The 19496-nt window shown below is 46.2% G+C and overlaps 1 protein-coding gene across 2 annotated transcripts in view; it reads right to left on the bottom strand.

Annotated features, from left to right (window-relative positions):
* Positions 1 to 7925: 7925 nt before the first annotated feature.
* The window catches only part of GALNT16 (polypeptide N-acetylgalactosaminyltransferase 16), a 125950-nt gene continuing 114379 nt past the window's right edge, over positions 7926 to 19496 (bottom strand). The window contains exons 15-16 of one of the 2 annotated variants that reach the window (XM_073348460.2): positions 11783 to 11922; positions 7926 to 11621 (exon numbers count right to left, since the gene is read on the bottom strand). In XM_073348460.2, the coding sequence (XP_073204561.2) occupies positions 11785 to 11922 (138 nt within the window). In that variant the 3' untranslated portion in view covers positions 7926 to 11621; positions 11783 to 11784. The remainder of the gene's footprint in view (positions 11622 to 11782; positions 11923 to 19496) is intronic. The other variant, XM_073348461.2, reaches the window with a different exon arrangement.

Genomic DNA, 19496 nt, shown 5'->3' with positions numbered 1-19496 from the left:
CCCCAGTATGGGTTATTCGGGTAATGCACAGGTCAGTGTAAATGTTTTCCTCTAAGTTTTATGTCCAATTATTGAAAAGGGTGTGGGTATTTATTTATTGCAACATAGTGTGTCCCTAAGGGGTCCTTACTATAATTTATGTACAGCTGTGGTCCTGAACCTGGGATCATATTCCCCAGCCATGTAGGTCATCAGTAGTAGCCGTGATTGGAAGTTCACTCTCTCATTCACATTCCTTGTCTCTGCTCTTCTGCTGGAGCAACTGTCTCAGCCACTTACAACCTGGTCTTCCTGAGAAGTGCTCCTTAAGCCAACAAATTTATTCTCTGTGGTGTCCCTGGAAACACTCAGAGAACATGTTTAAGGGATTCTGAGTGCACCTGAGGAGGACTGATTACAAGCGCTGATGAATGTTACAATCTGCAAAAGGATGAGACTAGTCACCTACTGTACAAATATGCACAAGGAGAAGATCTAGGGCAATTGCAGCTCTAATTTTTGATGAGGTGTTGCAATGTCAGTCACAGACTGTTCTTCACACCACACCAGTTCTTTCTGTTTAGAGAAGCATTTTGAGTTGCTGACATGTAAACAGAAAGGTTGTGTGGATGTGGGGTTTGACAGTAAGATTTTGTTTTATATAGAGAGCCTACAGTGGAAGGAATTCTCCTCCTATTTGGAAGTGGCACTGCAGAGCTGGAGGGGTTGATAACAGAACAGAGATTCTTTTACCTTTAGGTATCCAGTTCAAATCTGGTATAGGCTGATAACCTGTTTGGTGGAAGTTTTAGTCCTTGTTCCTAATGAACAGGTGCCACCAGGGCTAACTGACATAATTCTTGGTCATCTTAGCACAGACATCAAATTACCCTCCCACTGTTGGATCAGGTCTGGGGTAACTTGCAGGGCCGCATGAGGAACTTTGCATTGGTGCCACTTGTGCCATGCCTGTTTTACAGGACAAGATTCGTAAATTCCTCAGAGAGCCCTTTTCCCTACTAATGTATTCCATTATTACATCAGGGGGCCTGAATCGTGATTGCCCTGTGATCTCATGGCACAGCCAGCAGAGCCATCTCCTGGGGATGTTCCCTGATATAGGGGGCTGCCTGGCTGGGATCAAGCCAGAATAACAGCTCTACTCAATTCCACAGTAGTCCCACCTACAGGGAGTGTGTTAGAGGCATTCCTGAGGAAAGGAGACGTGATCAAAGTATTGCTTCACTCTGGCTATTCCTGGCAGCCACAATGGCCCATGGGGGCCACAGGCAGCCCCCGGTGCCCAATCCTATGTCTATACTGGCCTATGAAAGGGGAGATCTACCCCCTTGTATTGAGTTCATCTCTGGCACCATGATGAACTGGGCTCCAAGTCAATCTGGCATCTTTCACTAAAAATAATTAACTTTGATGAATAAAAACAGGGCTGGGAGACAAAATGCAAGACAATTTGGAGGAAATGAACATTTGCAACCAGTCTTTCTTTGACGAGTAATGGTTGGTGCCTAAGTGGCTTTCCTAGCATTTCAAGAAAGGTTCAGAATTTCACAGATGCCTGGCAAACCCAAGCCAAGAAAGTTTCGTTTACACAGAGGTGATGTGTGATACATTAAATGTTGCTAATGAGCATCAGGTGTTTTGCAGGGGAAAATGACTCCTTGTCTTATGTAAAGTAATTATTTTAAAGATCTATTTAGCATTTAGATTGCTTAGGAGGGAAAAAGCTTCCAGCAACTCCTTGCCTTGAAAAATGCTCTGGTAATAAATGGGTCTCCTTGAACATTGCTTTTGTCTCCCTAGACAGAAAAGAGAGAAGACCCTTTAACTTGGGATAATTAGAAGGACATAGTTGGGTTGTCTTTGTCAATGGTGTTATAACATACAGCCACTACATTTAAAGTAAACAAACAAAACCATGGAATAGTGTGTTTAAACAAGCTAAAAATTCCTGCATTAAACACTTTAAGTTATTTGAGAGGGGCTCTGAAAGAACCAACTTGAATTCTCACGCTTTGTAATTCTATGCATTAGGTAAACAGTTCAGTATGGTTTTGTACACAGCTACAGCTGTCAAATTTTTAACATCCTTTTCAGCCATTAATATTTCTGGACTAATCCTCTCAGATTGCACAAACCAGTACTCGGATGGGAGACTTCCAAGGCAAACCCCATGTGCTCCAAGAAGTGGTACTGGCTATTCAGTAGGGGAAGCTCTTGTGTCCCAGCCTGGTGTTAGGGGGTGCCGTGCTAGTCAAGGTGCAGTCTTTCCAATGTGAGAGAAGACAAAGGTCTTGAGCACTATATAAAAATGACTTGGACGCACTCACTTGACCATTGCTTTGTTTCAGAGCCTCACAAAGTGATTCATACCATAGAAATAAATGTATTTTTGATCTGTTGTCTCTTGTCTTATACTTAGATTGTGAGCTCTTTGGGGCAGAGCCTGTCTTTTTGTTCAGTTTGCACAGCGCCTAGCACAGTGGGGTCCCAGCCACTACAGCAAATAATAAATGTAAATCTCTCTCTGCTGGTTGGTACCTCTTCTGTTTATTGCTGGTTCTAAGGCACTCAGACACCATTGTGATGGTTGCATAAGCTGCTTCTCTGTTTACTATTTGAACAATGCAAGCCATATGCTAGGTGGTGTTTCATTTCTATGACAGATTCTGCCGTAGCACAGTGATCTTTCAGTGTGGACTCTGTGTGCACCTATATAGCTGTACAAAATTGCCAAGAAAATTGCCAGGAATAAGATTTACATGCCTGCCCTTTTCCATGATAATCTATAATTATCAAAAGCAAGTGAGTAGAATTTTTCCCAGGCTGTGTAGATGGGAGTTTGTATGGATGAGTGTGTGTACATACACACGACAGCTGGGTGAATAACTGATTTTTCTGTTAGCCTAGCGTTCAGGTGGAGCCAAAACCGATTTTTTAAAATTTTTGGCTAATCAAAAAAGTCAGAAAGTTTTTGTTTCAGGTCAAACCAAAATATTTTTTTCCCATCGCAAAATGAGACGTTTTATTTTTGGCATTTTAAACCTTCTTGACAAAAGCAAAGGAAAAGCAGAGCTAGAATGACTAGGCAGAGAGGAGGAGATGGTGGCGACCCCCTTCTCCAGAGTAGCCAAGTGGTTCGAGCACTCAGGTGAGAGGGGAGGAGACCCGGGTTCCAGTATCTGCTCCCGAATTGGAATTTGAGTCTCCACACCCCAGGTGAGAGGTCTAACCACTGGTCTGTTCTCTTAAGGGTGGGGAGGGAGGTGCACTACCATCACTGCCTCCTCTGTTTTGTGAAGGGCACCTTAATCCCCTTATGAATCTAGCCTGAAAAATCAAAACGTTTCATTTGGATAATGTCAGAGCTATTCACGTTGACATTTCCCACCTTTTTTCATTTCAGCCAAATGCAACAGTAAATGCTTGTGTATACAGCAGGGTGCCTAACTGCCTGTCGTGCACCTGGAGTCAAGACTAGATAGGAAACACTTTATCTTGTATTTGAGCAATAATCTTGCAAAAGATCAAGCACTGTGATACAAGTTATCTGGTCCTCTGAATTTCTTATGCAATTGTCCTATGTCCTTGAAACTTAAGAGGGTTCCTCAATATTAAAATGTGAGCATAAATCTATCAGTGTAAATCATTCATTGCAAGTAGGGTTGGTTTATAAGATGACCAATTATGGTAACCCAGCTATTGAAGGAACAGATGAGTGGGACAGATAGAAGAGAGAAGTAGGACTAAGGAAATCCTGTGTAAAAGTCAGGAGAGACTCATGAGGCTGGAGAGACACCTGTGGTAGCCTAAGGCAGCACCAAGGACAAATGAACCAATGTGCCAGCAGCTGATCTGAAGACTGAGAATATCAGGAGGTTGGAACAAAGGTTGTGAGAGCACAAAACAGTGCTAAGAACAAGAGAAATCATGGCCCAGCCAGCAGTCAAAGTGAGGTGGAAGAAAGCCTTGGGCATTTAGAAAGAGAGCCCTCACTGAGATCCTGCTGCCAAACTGAGGTTCGAAAAGACTCAGGAGCCTGGTGAGAAGGGTGTGGGGACCTGAGGGAATCCTGGTGGCTGGAGAAACCAGTCTGTGAGTGGTGGTGGGGAAAAAAGGCCTGGGGAAGAGCAAGTGGAGACAAAGTCATAGGACTGGAGGCATCAAAAAGGTAAGAGGGGTTTGTGCGTATGTGATTTTAGATTGGAGGAAAAATTATGCCCTGGTCACTCATTTTTGTTAATTTTATGAGAGGATCCCTTTATGCCCAGGTCAGCTCATGTGCAAGTGGATACAGTCTGTATTTATACTGGCTTAGCTCAGTGTCAGATGGCAGTAAGTGTTTTGTGCTGGTTTCCATGGAAATGTTAACCATAGTAGTTGGTATCCATTGAAATCATTATTAAAAAATAGTTCCCCCCTCCCCCGCGTGGATTATTTTGTTGTCTTTTCTCCTATGGTGACTGAACAGAAGGATATTGATGGAGTTGAGTTTATTCTGCCTTTTTGCATTACACAGTACCAAGCATATCCCAACCAGAAATCACAGATGCCATTCAAAGAAGGGACAGTTCTGACCCAAAGCTTTGCAGGTTACCAAGTGCTACTTTGATCATTTCCCAGAGTGATTTCCAGTGTATGAAGGAGGTTACCTCACTCTTAAGTTTCTCAGCTGTTTTGGCCACACTGCTTACTTAGTGGTGAGATACAGACGCCTATGGATTAATTTGTCAGAAAAGTGACAATGAGCTTGAGTCTCTCCTGTGCCTAGACTCCACTTAGTGCAGCAGTAGGGTGGAGGCTGCCAGGGAACCAGGTACAGCCCCTTGATTCTCAGCCTGCCCAGCCCCAGCATGACTTTGTTCAAACTGGGGTCACTGCTATAACATCCCTAAGGGACCAACAGTGAAATGGAGCAGAGCCGAGCTGAGCCCTGCCCTCCCCCCAGGCAGGGAAGCTGGTACAGGAGTAATACTCCTTTGCAAGCAGTGCCTGTGCTACACTGTTCTATATGCCTAACCCGTCTCTACAAGGAGGAGGGAATCATCCTCCCACATTCCCCAGGTCAGATGCAGCCAGTTTGGCCCTTGGGAAAGCCGTGCCTGTTTCCTTGGATAGGGCCTTTTAAAAGCCTTCAGGCTCAGTGAATGTTTGCTCAGCTTCCTAGGTTCTAAGGAGCTTGCAAATCTCAGTACACATGTAGAGAAGTTGGGCTAATATCCTGCAGCCCAGCCAAGACCTGGAGTTCCCACTGCATTTCAAAACACCTTCATTTGCTGTTCAGCACACCCATGTAACATCAAATACAAGATATGATACCTACCAGCCTGAGGAGGGACTGCTGAGTCTTCTCACTTCTATTAAGTTCCAGGGAAGCTTGAAACCAGTTCCCCCTTTCAGGCAGTCACTTCCTGGAGTGGCCACCATTGGCACAGGGCCAGAGCCACCCAGGTGTAGCAACAGGCAGCCATGATTAAGCCCTGATTCTAAACCCAAAATTTCAAAATGGAAGCTCTGGCTGAGCCATTCAGGGAAGCTGGTGGTGGCAAGAGGAATCCTGTAGAATTACTTCTGGAAGAAACTGGGGAATCAAACTGCATGAAAAGGCCTGAGCACCTAATGTATGTCTCTAAGCAGCTCCACAGGGGTAAGTCATGTCTCCTCTCCCCCAAGCCAGGGGCAGAAGGATGGCCTGGTAAGGGACAGGCTCGCAGCTTTAGGTGAGAGGATCTGGGTGGCAAGGGGAGACAGTCTAAGGAGGAGAGGCTCTGTGAAAATACTGTTCATGGAAGATTTTTTGCTGATGTAGTAGCTTAATGTTAACTGCTCTCCACAACTACTTCTGTGCTGCAGGAAAGAAAGGATGCTCTTCTTCCTAGCCTGTTAAAAGGGACTTGCTATGCTATTTGTGATTAGTTCTCTTTAGTTGCCAGGAGCACCCTATAAATCGCTAAGTCAACTCCCGCAGTGTTTCTTTTGAAGTGCCCTGGGACTCCGGGCAAAGGATTCTGGGATGCATCTGCGGAGGAGCAGTTACAAGTGCCACAACGTAGCTAAACGGCAAGGGGAGCAGAGAAGGAACCCCTGCTTCACGGAAAGCAAAGAAAATAAAGAGTCTGAACGCTTTTTTCAAAGTGGATTTTATTCCAGGCATTTAAATAGACAAGTTCTGGCACATGCTTTGTTGAAAAAAAAGGAAAAACAACCTGTGTTTCACATAAACTACATTTGGCAAAGAAAACTTTTTAACCAAGTGAAAGAAAATAAACTCTTTGAAATTGATTTCTGTACAGCTGTAGTTTTAGCTCCTGTTAAATAAACTCTAAATCACCTGGCACACTGCACATGAAATTACACTGGATGATCTGATTTAATAAGCGCTTTCTTAAGGACATTCTCTTCTATTAATCTGAAAGTTCTTCCTCATAGTCTAGATGTATGTCCAAAGTCAATAGGCAAAACAACAACCAGTCACTACTTGTTCTGATTGTTTGTTTTTACAAAGTGAGGGGCAAACCGTGAGGTTTTTACCAGCCAAAGCTCCCACTGAAGTCAGTGGGAGCTTTGACTGAGAAAGGGCTTCAAGATATGGCACTAATGGAATTGGACTAGCAGAAGCAGCACCCTGTGTGGAAAGGGTGATGATCACATCCCTCACGTAAGATCTATGAGGAAATACATTTATAACCGATTTAGACGAGTCCTCAACTGCTTTGGGAAGGTGGTTGGTTTGTCTGAAATGGAAAGAAGTAGCACTCTGTGCTGGTTCCTTATCAAGGATCATGACAATCAAACAGGAGATCTGCAAACTATTGATTGATTGTAATGTAAATCACCAAAGATGTGTGAGGGAGTTATGTTTTGGAATTCAGCCTTCTGTTAGCATGCAGTGCTGCAGGTACTTCTGGGCCTGACACCCAGCGCAGGCAATGAGGAAATCACTTGGGGTTGATTTTGCATGGAATATTTATTGGTGAATGAAGCTCTTGAACCAGGTCTGACCTTTAGTCAAACAGCAACCTTGGAAGATTCAGAACGTGGAGACTCCATACATACAGGGCTCAGGAGCCAGAGCCAGCAGCAACGTTTCTTCAGAGGGTCTCCTCACAAAGAGAAACCCTCCACAATTGTTTTGTTTGAGGAGGTGGAGTTAGAGCTGGCTTTAGCCCCCAGTGGAGATACCAGACAAATTCTTAAAAGGGAACCGCAAGTAAGACAGCGCTTCTCTCCCTGTCTCACGCGGAAGGCTATGGACACACTAACACTTATCAGAGTAGCAGCCGTGTTAGTCTGTACTCGCAAAAAGAAAAGGAGGACTTGTGGCACCTTAGAGACTAACCAATTTATTTGAGCATGAGCTTTCGTGAGCTACAGCTCACTTCATCGGATGCAACTAACACTTATGTTGGCATAACTTAGGTCGCTCAGGGGTACGAATAAGTTGCTAGCAAGGAATATTAACCTGCAGGGTGGGAAAATAGGGAAGCGCAGGGGGTCTCCTTAGGCAATATTTTGACAAAAAGCTGCAGTCTACAAGCATTTGAACACACAAAGAAATTACCAGCCACTTCCTCTCAATCTTTCTTCCTTTTAGTTTTGTCAGCCAGGTAAGTGACTTCCCTGCTCCCCACTGCCTGAAGCAGCGCCTCCTGCCTGTGGCTGGGATGCGAAGGACTTTATCTTTTTTCCCGAGGGCCTGGCTGTCCCACGTTCGCTCGCTCTTTCAGTTTTCCTCTCCCCCTTGCTCTCATTTCCTCTCCCTCTGTTCTCTCCGCCCCCTCTCCCGATGCTGCCTCGCCCCAGCGCCGCCCTTAGGCACACGCGGCTGCGTGCAGCACCATTCCCCTCGCGGGCCGCGGCTGGTATCCTCTCTTCTCCGCCCCCCCCCCCCCCCCCGCGCTGAGCCGGCGGGCTTCTCCCCGCCCCCTCCCTCGCTTGCTTCTCAGCCGCTTGGCTGAGGGCTCCCGCTTCCGGCTCTCCCAGAGCGGAGTCCCTCCCTGGACCCCGCCTGCCTGCGCGGCTCGCTCTCCGGTGGGGGCCGGGCCGGGGAGCGAAACTTCCACGGGAATCAGCGGCGGGTGGCTGAGCGGGAGAGAGAGAGCGGGGGAGGCTTCAAGTGACAGTGCGGTCACTGTCTCTCACACTTCCCTAACACACACACAGGCTGGCTCTCACACCCACGTGCACTCTGCCTCTCACCAGTCACAGTCCCCCAATACAGATTGTCACACACACACAGTCTCGCACTCCCCCACACACAGTCGCGCTCTCACACGCACACAGGTTCTCTGTCTCTCTCACATGCACTAGTTCTCTCTCTCTCTCTCTCACACACACACACACACTTGTATTATTGTTGGTGGTGTTACTGCTTGGTACTTTCTGTCAAAATGCTCAAGGTGAGCCAGGAGTGGCTAGGGGCGGGGGAGATTCTGGGGGTCCATATGTGGGGGTGGTGGCTGTGCCCCCTCGACACACTGGGGTCACACTGGAGCCAGCTGGGGCCCTCCTTCAGTGGAGCATAGGGGCACCAGTTTAATAATACTGCATAGGGCCCCATAAATCCTAAGAACATGCCTAGCTCTTCCTCTTTTTCCCTGTATTCATTCTCTCTTTCTCTGTCTCTAAGACCTTGCCCTTGCTCTTCTTCATCCTTCTGATGTGCACTTGCATGGCACTGAAGCATCTCTGCAGGACACAGGAGGAGAAGGCAGCAGTACCCCTGGACTCTGCCCAGCACTCCCTCCTCCCATACAGGTAGTGCTGCACCAAATGGAACTTGCCCCAACTGGGAGTGGGGAATGGCCGCCTGAGTTTTCATTCGCTACGCAGATCACTCATCAGATTCATCCAAGGACATTACTAAGATGACTAGCTACACTGAAATGAAATATCAGCCAGTGAATGTTATCCTGAACCAGCAAGGACTTCCAGTTTTCAATATGCTGGAAAAACAAAACAAGAGCTAATAAAGGATAAATACTTTGCACCTCTAGAGCACCTGTCATCTGAAAATCTTAAAGCACTTTATGAACACTAATGAATTAATTCACATGGCACCCATATGAAATAGGTTCTGTATTTCTTCCCCATTTTTAAAATAGGGAAACTGAAGTGTAGAGAGGTTAAGTGACTTGCTCAAAGTCACACACTTTGGCAGAGCCAGAAAAGAACCCAAACGTTCAGACTCCTGCTGCTTTGTCTACTGCTCAGGTACGGATTCTGCCACCTGTCTGGATGACAAACTTTTTTTTTTTAAACAGAAGAATAATAGCAAATGATGAATCCTCTTGTTTTCATATCAGCAATCTTATTCACATGCAGATACAGGTACAAAGAGCTACTATTCTCCAGTGTGCAACTAAATCATTTGTGAATAGAGAATTAAAAAGAAGACACAGATATGGTCAAAGCAAACAGCTGTTTAGAATTTAAAGAAATACGCTCATTGTTTTGCTATATTTGCCCTGTTCTAGTGGTGGTTGTGGGGATTACAAAATCCAACAGCAATACAAAGGGTTTAATAGGCTTGTCAATTAAAACAATTTTGGCTTTTTTCCAGATGTAAACCACCTCCTGCAACTCTGGAAACTCAAACCTGACACACAACTGGAGGGCTCCCAGAAAACAAAAAGGGATACTAACTAGAAACAGAAAGTGAAACTGGCTGTTCTATTTACAGAAAGCAAACAGCATAAGTAAGGAAAATTCACTAGATTTTTAGCGTTTCCCCTATTTTTATAACTTCAGGTATGTAGCACAGACTGATAGTTCTTAATGTATGGATTTGTATCCTGATGCTATTTCTTTAGGAGACCTTTGGTCTCCTGGATGAAAAAGAGAAAGGCTCAGCTCTGCTAACGCCTTCACAACTTGGGATACACAAGTATTCTCAGTACCAGGCCTTTCCACACCATATTCATTTAAGTAAAAGAAGAACTGGAGGCCTTTACGGGCACACCTTGTCTGTCTGGTAGTGAAGGGTTAGGAATGGCAGATTCTGGTGATCAGAGCCCCTTTGTGCCAACAGCAGCAGGGTGAATTCTTGCCCTCCCTCTCCACCTATGCATGGATGAAAACAAAAAGGGTTGGGGTGCGAGTGACCAAACACTTGGACTGTATGCATCCCCATTTAGAAGTGAGAGAGAACACAAGGAAATGCCTTAGTGTGAGCACTAATGGAATGGGGAGTGGGTTCAGAAAAGGGAAGGTGGGTGGGTGAGTACTAACCCTTTGGAGGGAAAAGCTGGTCTTCTCGGCTGGGAAGAGCTAATGAAAGAAGAGCAGCAAAATCCTCAAACCTTTTAGCTGCCTGTCTTTGAGAGAGGGTGAAGGTTAGTAAAAGGAGAGCTGCTACCCCGGGCTGTATTCACATGGACAGCGCGCGCACCCACACACACACACTCTTTGCTATTTCACTGCGCTCCTTTGGCATAACCCCCAGTTAGAACACAGTAATTACCCAGGGGATTGCACTCTCTCTGTGTTAGTGCATCCCAGCTGAGGAAAGGCAGAAGGGAGCGATATTGGCTCCCTCCACATTGCTTGGCCTGTCATCACCGAATACACCAACACACGCTGTCAGTGCAGTGCCGTGGAATGCCTTCGGGGTGGGGCTTAATGGACATTTCCTAGCGGTTGTAGCATCAGATCTATCAGTCTCAGAGTAACCTCCAGCAACCTCCTATATCCCAGAATTTAGCCAGTCATTTTCTGAATGTCAGGTCAACTCATAGCAGAGTAACACTGGGGGAGGAAGGAAATGCACAAACTAAAGCCTGGCTATTTCTCCGGTTCCCTGGGTGTAGGGTACAAGAGCAGGGGCTGTTATACAGATACTGGCATTTCATAATAAGCTTGCATCCTATTCTAGGACTCCGTCATATGAAGCACACCAATCTGACTGGTTAATGAGAGTTGGGTTTGGATTACCACCTACAGCAATGGTATTTGGCCTCTCTAAGATCTCACCACAGAAGCCTTCCTGACCATCATGGCTATTTCCCATAGGAAATGGGAAGCTGTAAAAAGAAACTCTGGAAGGAATGACATTGACATGATCCAGTGGAACACTGCACAAATACAAACCTTCCCCCCCTGCATCCATTACCCCTCCTCGGCCCATTCTCCATCCATACTACAAATTATGTGTACAATGGCAGTGTCTGCAGACTGACCAACCAAGAATGATGCCCCAGTGTGCTAGGCCCTGTCCCAACACAGTCCCTGCCCCTCAGATCCACTGCCCATCTCCCAACCCATGCATTAGTTATGTTGCATTTCCCACAAAGCAACCTCATTGCAGCAGTTCGAGACAACACACACAAATAACACAAGATGTTATAGAGGAAAGTCAGTGGAGCCCAGGAGCCACCAAGAGTTTGTAGAAGCATTGTCAAGACCACTGGTTACATGGAATCCACAGGACTGAAAATCATAAAGTTCAATGCAAAGAAAGGAGAGAGCTGTTACTCAGTACTTGTTGCTCCGAGCTCTATTCGGCTATTGGGTTGTGCCCTCTCTTACCTTTGATTGCTGTTGTATGAGGATGTCAGTCACCGCAAAGAAGAAACAGATGGATCAATTTCAGTGCCACTTCTTATCCCCCCTCCCCTAACTTCTTCCTTAAAAGTTCAAAAGCAGTGAATGTTCAGCTGAAATGGTGACTTGCTGATGATCACAATCGAAACATTAGCGTTAGAAATAATAAACCTTTACTCCCCACCCTAACCCCTTCCATTCCCCAAGTCTCATGCAAAAAGAAAGAGAGAAGTTTCCGGGCTACCATCATGTGGCTTGTAGCAGCTCCCACTGTTGGCCGGATCTATCCGATTGGCATGGGTTGGTCACCACCCTGCTGGACTGGTTTTCCAGACAGAGGCCGCTGACAAAGTGCTGAATGAAACTGCCTTTCATCTTCCATTTCTGAGAGAAGGGGTGGGAAGAAGGGAGGAGAAAGAAGAAACAATGTAGTGAGATGAAAGGCTCCCCCTACTTTCACCATGGAGGCTGCTCCTCCCAGCTTGAAACAGGAGGCAGGGTTTGGAACAATTGGCGGGGGGACATAGTGGAACTTCAGGAAATTGGAATTCTGGTTTGTGGTGACTTTTCCAAAATCTGGGATCCTCTGTATTTTCCATAATCAGGGTTTGGCTGATAGGAGTTCACCTGTACTTATAGGGACAGGTTTTCACGGGTATTTAGGAGCCTAACGATGCACATAGACACCTAGTGGGATTTTCAAGGGAACCTAAGCGGGTTATGTTCCTAATTTCCTTATCTGCATCTCTAGGCACCTGCTGGCCCACGGAGAATCCCTCTGCTGCAGGGTGCAGGCCAAATCCTGCTCACGCTTACCTTAGTGTAAACTAGGGCTGCTCTGAGGTTACACTGCTGTAACACAGCAGAATCTGGCACACATAATAATTACAATGGCATAAAACATACCATATAAAACCAACTATGATATTAGAAAGCCAAAGTGGTATTAAAAGGGGGCTGGCTGCAACCTGGCCCTACATTTGAATACTTTGTTTTGCAGGGGAGTGTTTGTTCTATCACTGTTTAGTGCCATGGGGAAGGACAGGCCCAGGCAGAGGCAGCAAGGGCAGGAATTCCACACCCTCAGAACCACCTCTGCAAACAGCCCTTCACCTTGCTGAGCCAATGCAGGATGGGGAAAGCTGAAAGGTGAGTCGGGTCCGAACAATGCAGATTGCCATGAAGCAGCAGCTCAAGGAAGAAGTCTCAGATATAGCCAAGTCCCTTTTCCATTAAGGGCTTTAAAAGCCAATGGAGCTGCCTTAAAGTCAAACTGTCACTTCAAAGTAAGAACCTTTCTTTCCTCTGTCTAATTTCTGAAGACAATTCACAAATCTATCTCTCCAGTCCTAGCCAGGCCCCTTCCATCCCATCCCACATCTCCTCTGGAAGATTTTGTCGGCTTGAATTTAACATGGGAGAAGCCAGATTCCTTATCTTCTTTCCCAAACTCTGTCCACTTCTACCTCCTCTGTCACTGTTGCAACATCACCACCCTCCCTCTGACTCCCGCCTATGACCTGGGGTATTTTTGGCTGCTCCCTTTCCCTTGCATCTGGGTTACGTCCAAATCATGTTGCTTCCTCCTCCTCGGTACCGACAAGACCCATCATTTTCTTTCCATTCACACAGCTAAATCTCTGATCCAGGCCTTCATTATATCTCATCTTAGTTACAGCAACATCTCTGTCTCTGCCTTCCCCAAAGCCTACTTTGCCTTTCTCCACTCCATATAAAATGCCACAGCAAGTCATCATCTGCTTGCCCATTGATCTGATCATGTCACTGCCCTCTTTAAAGCCCACCACTGGCTCCTTACCCGCTAGCACATCAAATTCAAACTTTTTATCACCACCTAGAAAGCTCTTTATAACTCTGCCCCTCCCTACTTATCCAAGCTGATCTCACTTCATGCTGCCCCAGCATTCCTCCACTCTGCCAGCATTTCCACCCTGACTGCCACGTTGTCAGCATCTCAATAAATGCCTCTATGCCTTCTGCCATGCATGGAGCAACGTTCCTGGGCTCATCCGCAAGGTCTCCACCCACAAAGAATTCTCTTGGTGGCCCACTGTGGTTGTGATGCTTACACTGAAAGGTCAAAGTATGTATTAGGAGTCCGGTGGCACCTTAAAGGCTAACAGATTTATTTGGGCATAAGCTTTTGTGGGTAAAAAACCCACTTCTTCAGATGCATGGAGTAAAAATTACAGATGCAGGCATTATTATACTGACACGCGACGAGAAGGGAGTTACCTCACAAGTGGAGAACCAGTGCTGACAGGGCCAATGCAATCAGGGAGGATGTAGTTCACTCCCAATAATTGCTGAGGAGGTGTCCATTCCAGGAGAGGCAAAGTTGCTTTTGTAGTGAGCCAGCCACTCCCAGTCTCTATTCAAGCCCAAATTAATGGTGTTAAATTTGCAAATGAATTTTAGTTCTGCAGTTTCTCTTTGAAGTCTGTTTCTGAAGGTTTTTGTTCAAGTATGGCTACTTTTAAATTTGTTATAGCACCTCATCAACCTATCCTGGAAAATGATCCCTCACTCTCAGAGACCTTGGGAGGCAGGCCAGTCCTCGCTTACAGACAGCTCCTCAACCTGAAGCAAATACTCACCAGCAACTACACACCACACCACAGAAACACTAACCCAGGAACCTCCCTGTAACAAACCTCATTGCCTACTCTGTCCCCATATCTACTCTAGCGACACCATCAGAGGACCCAGCCACATCAGCCACACCATCAGGGACTCATTCACCTGCACATCTACCAATGTGATATATGCCATCATGTGCCAGCAATGCCCCTCTGCCATGTACATTGGCCAAACCGGACAGTCTCTATGTAAAAGAATAAATGGACACAAATCAGACATCAGGAATGGTAACATACAAAAGCCAGTAGGAGAACACTTCAATCTCCCTGGACATTCTGTAACAGATTTAAAAGTAGCCATACATACTTGAACAAAAAAACTTCAGGAATAGACTTTAAAGAGAAACTGCAAAACTAAAATTCATTTGCAAATTTAACACCATTAATTTGGGCTTGAATAGAGACTGGGAGTGGCTGGCTCACTACAAAAGCAATTTTGCCTCTCCTGGAATGGACACCTCCTCAGCAATTATTGGGAGTGAACTACATCCACCCTGATTGCATTGACCCTGTCAGCACTGGCTCTCCACTTGTGAGGTAACTCCCTTCTCTTCGCGTGTCAGTATAATAATGCCTGCATCTGTAATTTTCACTCCATGCATCTGAAGAAGCAGGTTTTTTACGCATGGAAGCTTATGTCCAAATAAATGTTAGTCTTTAAGGTGCCACCAGACTCCTTGTTGTTTTTGTGGATCTACCCCTTGATACTTGAAAGTATGTGTTGTTTCCTCTTAGCCCCAATCTCTCATTACTTGCCTCTTTGCTTCAACAGTGAGTTCTTTGGGACGGGCTGCACCTGCATTTTCACCCAGCATAGACAGGGCCTAGGGAAGAGTGCTTTCTACTGAGTCATCAGCATCGCTTCCCACAATACACAGGTGTTCCTATGTATACATAGGAGGCTCCCCTCCAAGTGCTAACCAGGCCAAATGGTGCTTGGTGGATGAGAGTTGGGAAGACCACAGCCTGAGGCTGCATGTAGTTTCCTGTGAAGGTTTTTGAGATTCCCCCCAAACACTCAGTTTTCACCCTCTCCCTGTACCTTTACTCATCTATCTATCCGAGATATCACGCCCAACTGCGCTGCCCCAACACAAGGTTGTTCTCAGGGGCTGTAGAGCACCATTTAAAGTGTGCCGGGGTGGGGGGGATAGATTTGTCCCTGTGCCTGACCCTCCTCTTCCCCTCTCAGGCGCCCTCTTTCCCTACCAGCAGCCTAAACCCTGAGGTTCATGAGCCCCTAAACATACATCCTCCAAATTTGAATGGGTGGCATTGCACCACTCAGGTTTGGCCCAGCTGCTCGTCCATCAGATGGAGGGGTGGTCAAGCCAAATTTGAGTGAGTGGCATTGTGACCTGTTGCATGGGGCAGCAGTGCCATTCAGGTTTGGCTCAGCCAAAAAGCGATCAGGCCACAGCTGGGCAGCCCACTCAAACTCCACAGCCTGTGATTGTTCTTATAATTCTTGTGGGGCCTCGAGTGATCAGATAAGAGATTTTAAGTGAAGCCTAGTGAGTCTCTAGCCACTTTACTGCTTCCTCCTGAATATGAGGGGAGGAGGGGGGCATAAAAACTCCAGGCCTGTATGGGGCAAAATTAATGAGATCAAAACCACTGTTTTTACGTCATCTAGGGAAAAGAACCAACAACTTCCGCTTATAACTGTCAACACACAAACTGCTACCTGCATAAAATTCCTACAGCCAAATCCCACGCCTGTACTTCCTCCCCCCACAACTGACCTACCACTTTCTACTGCACTGAGAGATTCAGGATGACTCTGAAACAACTGCTGGGTTTTCAGGTTGTGCAATTAACTGAGAAGTTCATTTGTTTGGTGTAGTTTATTAGCAGGAAGAAATGTGTGGTGCTGAACGCTCACTGTGTGTCCTCCTGCTGCTGCTGTTGCTGCAGGCCATTGCTGAAGACGGAGTGGCTGGCATCTGCTCAGCGCACAGAGGCTCACAGATCAGTGGATCTCTAATCTGGAGAAATCACATGACACAGAATCTCCGATGGGGCCAGGTTTCTCCTGGGTGGAAGAGGAAGGAAAATGTCCCTTGCTAATTGCCATGGTCACAGATCTCTAATATTCAAGGCATGGTAAACTGCAGCCTTCTCCTTCACAGCAGCAATTGCTAATACAGGAAGCCATAGCACATACGAGGAAAGGCATCCACAGGGGAGATGCAAGGTGGAGAGAAGGCCTTCACATGCAGAGGTATTACCGAAATGAGGGCAGGCACAATATGTGCTCTTGGGGATTCCCAGGAGCAGGTGTACCCTTCTCCCAGTCCTTCATGATGGTGTCTGCTTTCTGTGGTTTACTTCCTCCCTGGCTCTCTACACAGTGGGCCTCTGCCAGGTGATAGCCAGCCTAACCTGGAACGTGGATTTTGGGTCCTAGGAGGCAGCAGGTGTTGATGGCACTGTAAGCTCCATTTTGTGCTTCAGGAAGGGTTATAATTCCACCCCCACCATATTTCTGGCCCTCCTAGCACCCTCCCTGATCATGTTGACTTCTTCCCAGTGAAGCAAAGGCCAGTCCCCCAGCAGGAGACCCCTCAGTCAGAGCTGGTAACAGTGGCAAGCTGAGGATTAATATTTGTAAAATCACGTCCAGGCTGTTTCAGGTCTAACTGGACTGAGCGGAGAAGACCCTACATTGCACAATTGCTCTGTCATGCGAGAATAATAATCAGTGTATAGATAAGCAAGAAGACAATGAGGAGCCACCCGGACACTGTTGCGGTAGGAATTATAAATAGTGCCGTAATGAAATGCTGTGTTAGCGAGTTGATATAAACTTTAACCACTGGATTTTCACTGAATGTGGCTGGGAGCCTAATACCTGCAATATGTGGCAACCTAAAAACTGTTCACTGGGTCAGTTACCCATGAATGACCCAAGGCCTATAGAGTTCTAACATTAATCTAAAAGGGGAGGCAAGTCTGACAGCTTCTCTAGGGATATTTGCTCCCTGAATATGGTGCGTCTGCAATTGCTCCAGACCTTTCAAGCCAGCCTGACAGGCTGTCCCCCTTTTCTTGCATCAATCAGGCAGTCAGGCCAAACATCCTCTTCAGATCCCCAGGCTGTCAGCCTACTGAGCACTCAAACCTTGTGTCCTAACTGGGCCATCTGCTTGACTGAGAAGAGGGAGACAGGAAAATCCCAACAGTCTGGAGCGCTCCATTCAATGTAGCTGCTGAAATCAGCCATCTCTGAGTAAATGAATGGCAGAGAATCCTGGTGGAGCTCTCAAACCCATGTTATTACTATTATTTATTTATGGTACAACCACAACGTACTAGGCACTTTCCAGCCAGACAGGAAGGTGCAGCCCGTCCCAAAGAACTCCCTGTTGAAGCAAAGAGACATGTAATGAGAGATTGAGGCTAAGAGGAAACAACACATACTTTCAAATATCAAGGGGTAGATCCACAAAAACAACAAGGAGTCCGGTGGCACCTTAAAGACTAACATTTATTTGGACATAAGCTTCCGTGCATAAAAAACCCACTTCTTCAGATGCATGGAGTGAAAATACACTTTGTGCCAGCTCAAGATTTTGGGTTACCAGTTCTGAAATGACTCTTTGGGCTTGCCAAGCTTTCAAAAAGTTTTGGTCTGAATCTCTCTGTACCTCTGCCTCTCTTTCTGTCAAAAGGAGATAATACAGATTACCCCCTAGAACTGGTTGGACAACATGTCATGATTTTCACAAATATTTTATCTCTTTTTTTACCCATCAAAATCTCATCAAAATTTTGAAACTGTCCCACTAGCCCTACTGTGCACTAAAGTGCTTTGCAATATATGAATGAAGGTGCTGTAAGTGCCAAATATCATTACTCTTTGCAGTGTTGTAGCTAAATAGGTCCCCCCAGGATATTAGAGACACAAGGTGGGTGAGATAGTATCTTTTATGAGACCCACTTCTGATGTTGAGAGAGACAAGCTTTTGAGCCACACAGAGCTCAAAAGCTTGTCTCTTTCACAAACAGAAGTGGGTCTAATAAAAGCTATTACCTCATCCACCTTGTCTTGCAAATATTATTACTATAATATTGAAGGAAAAGTCATTCAGTCCTTCCACTCTGATAGTGTAAAATATAGCCCAAGGTATAACAGTACTATAATTTTTCAGTGTGAGCACAAGTTGGTTTTTAACTTCTGTCAGTCCAAATAATTTTACAGGCAAATCATGGGTCTTAGCGGGTCTGGAATTTTTGCAAGTGACTAAAAATAGCTCAGTAAACCTAGGAAGCTACTGGCAGCAGCCGAGTCAGGTAAGAAGTAAGAGTAGAACAGCAGGGTGTTATATATTAGGGGTATGTTTACACTAGAAACACTACAGCAGCACAGGTATTGACCTAGTAGTGTCTACACTGGGGCTTAGGTCAGCTTGACTTCAGCTCTTAGGGGACTGAATTGTTCACATCCCTGAGTGGCAAAGCTAGGTTAACTTAGGGTTTAGGTGTAGACCAGACACAGGACTGAGGTACAGTAGGTGAAGCTGATAATTGGAATAGCCGGGTGTTATGACCCACAGGCCTCATACCTGGGTCTGCAAGGTTCATGGAAGCAGCCATGCTCCAACCATCTACCTGGCAGCAGCTTACCTGAGACCCCGGAAGCCCAGTCCCAGTGTGAGGGTCCACCCCTGACGCCCGATTGGCAGAGTCCCAGAGTGACAGATTGGCCTGCTGGCCCTACTTAAGCCCGCAGCAAGAACAGGAAGCTGTCTGAACAACTGGGCTCCCCTCTGGTCTGTGAGTCTCGTACTACCCACTCCTGCTACCATCTGCTTCTGCTCCGCTAGCTTGGATTTCCTGGCATCTGACTTGTGGCTCCTGACTTCTAGTTTATCTCCTGCTTCTGACCTTCCGGTGTCCTGACTCGGCTGACTTTTGACTCCTATCTTATGACTGTGGGCTCTGGCTCTGACTTCTAAGCACGGCTGCCCATGAGCCAGCTCTGAGATAGAGGGTACTGCAGGTCATGACTGAGGTGCATTTGCAGAGCTGCAGGGAGCCTAGGACTGGAATCAGAGGAGATCTTTCACAGAAGATTGTGCGTAAACAGAGGTGTTTGATAGGAAAGCTTGTATGGCAGTTGGAGCACTAGGCCAGAATCTAACAAGTGCTGTCACTCTCCCTGTGAGCTCTGAAATTCACAAAACTGAAACGAAAAGGAAATCGGAGCTGAGAAAATCTCATGTCTCCTGAAAATTGCTTTCAAGCTGTGGTATACTGAAGGAACATTTTACTTGGCTATTACTGTCAAGACGC

Source organism: Lepidochelys kempii, chromosome 6, assembly GCF_965140285.1.
Source record: "Lepidochelys kempii isolate rLepKem1 chromosome 6, rLepKem1.hap1, whole genome shotgun sequence".
NCBI classification, from domain to species: Eukaryota; Metazoa; Chordata; order Testudines; family Cheloniidae; genus Lepidochelys; species Lepidochelys kempii.
The sequence above is the reverse complement of the archived record's forward strand: the minus strand, read 5'-3'. Positions and strand labels throughout refer to the sequence as shown.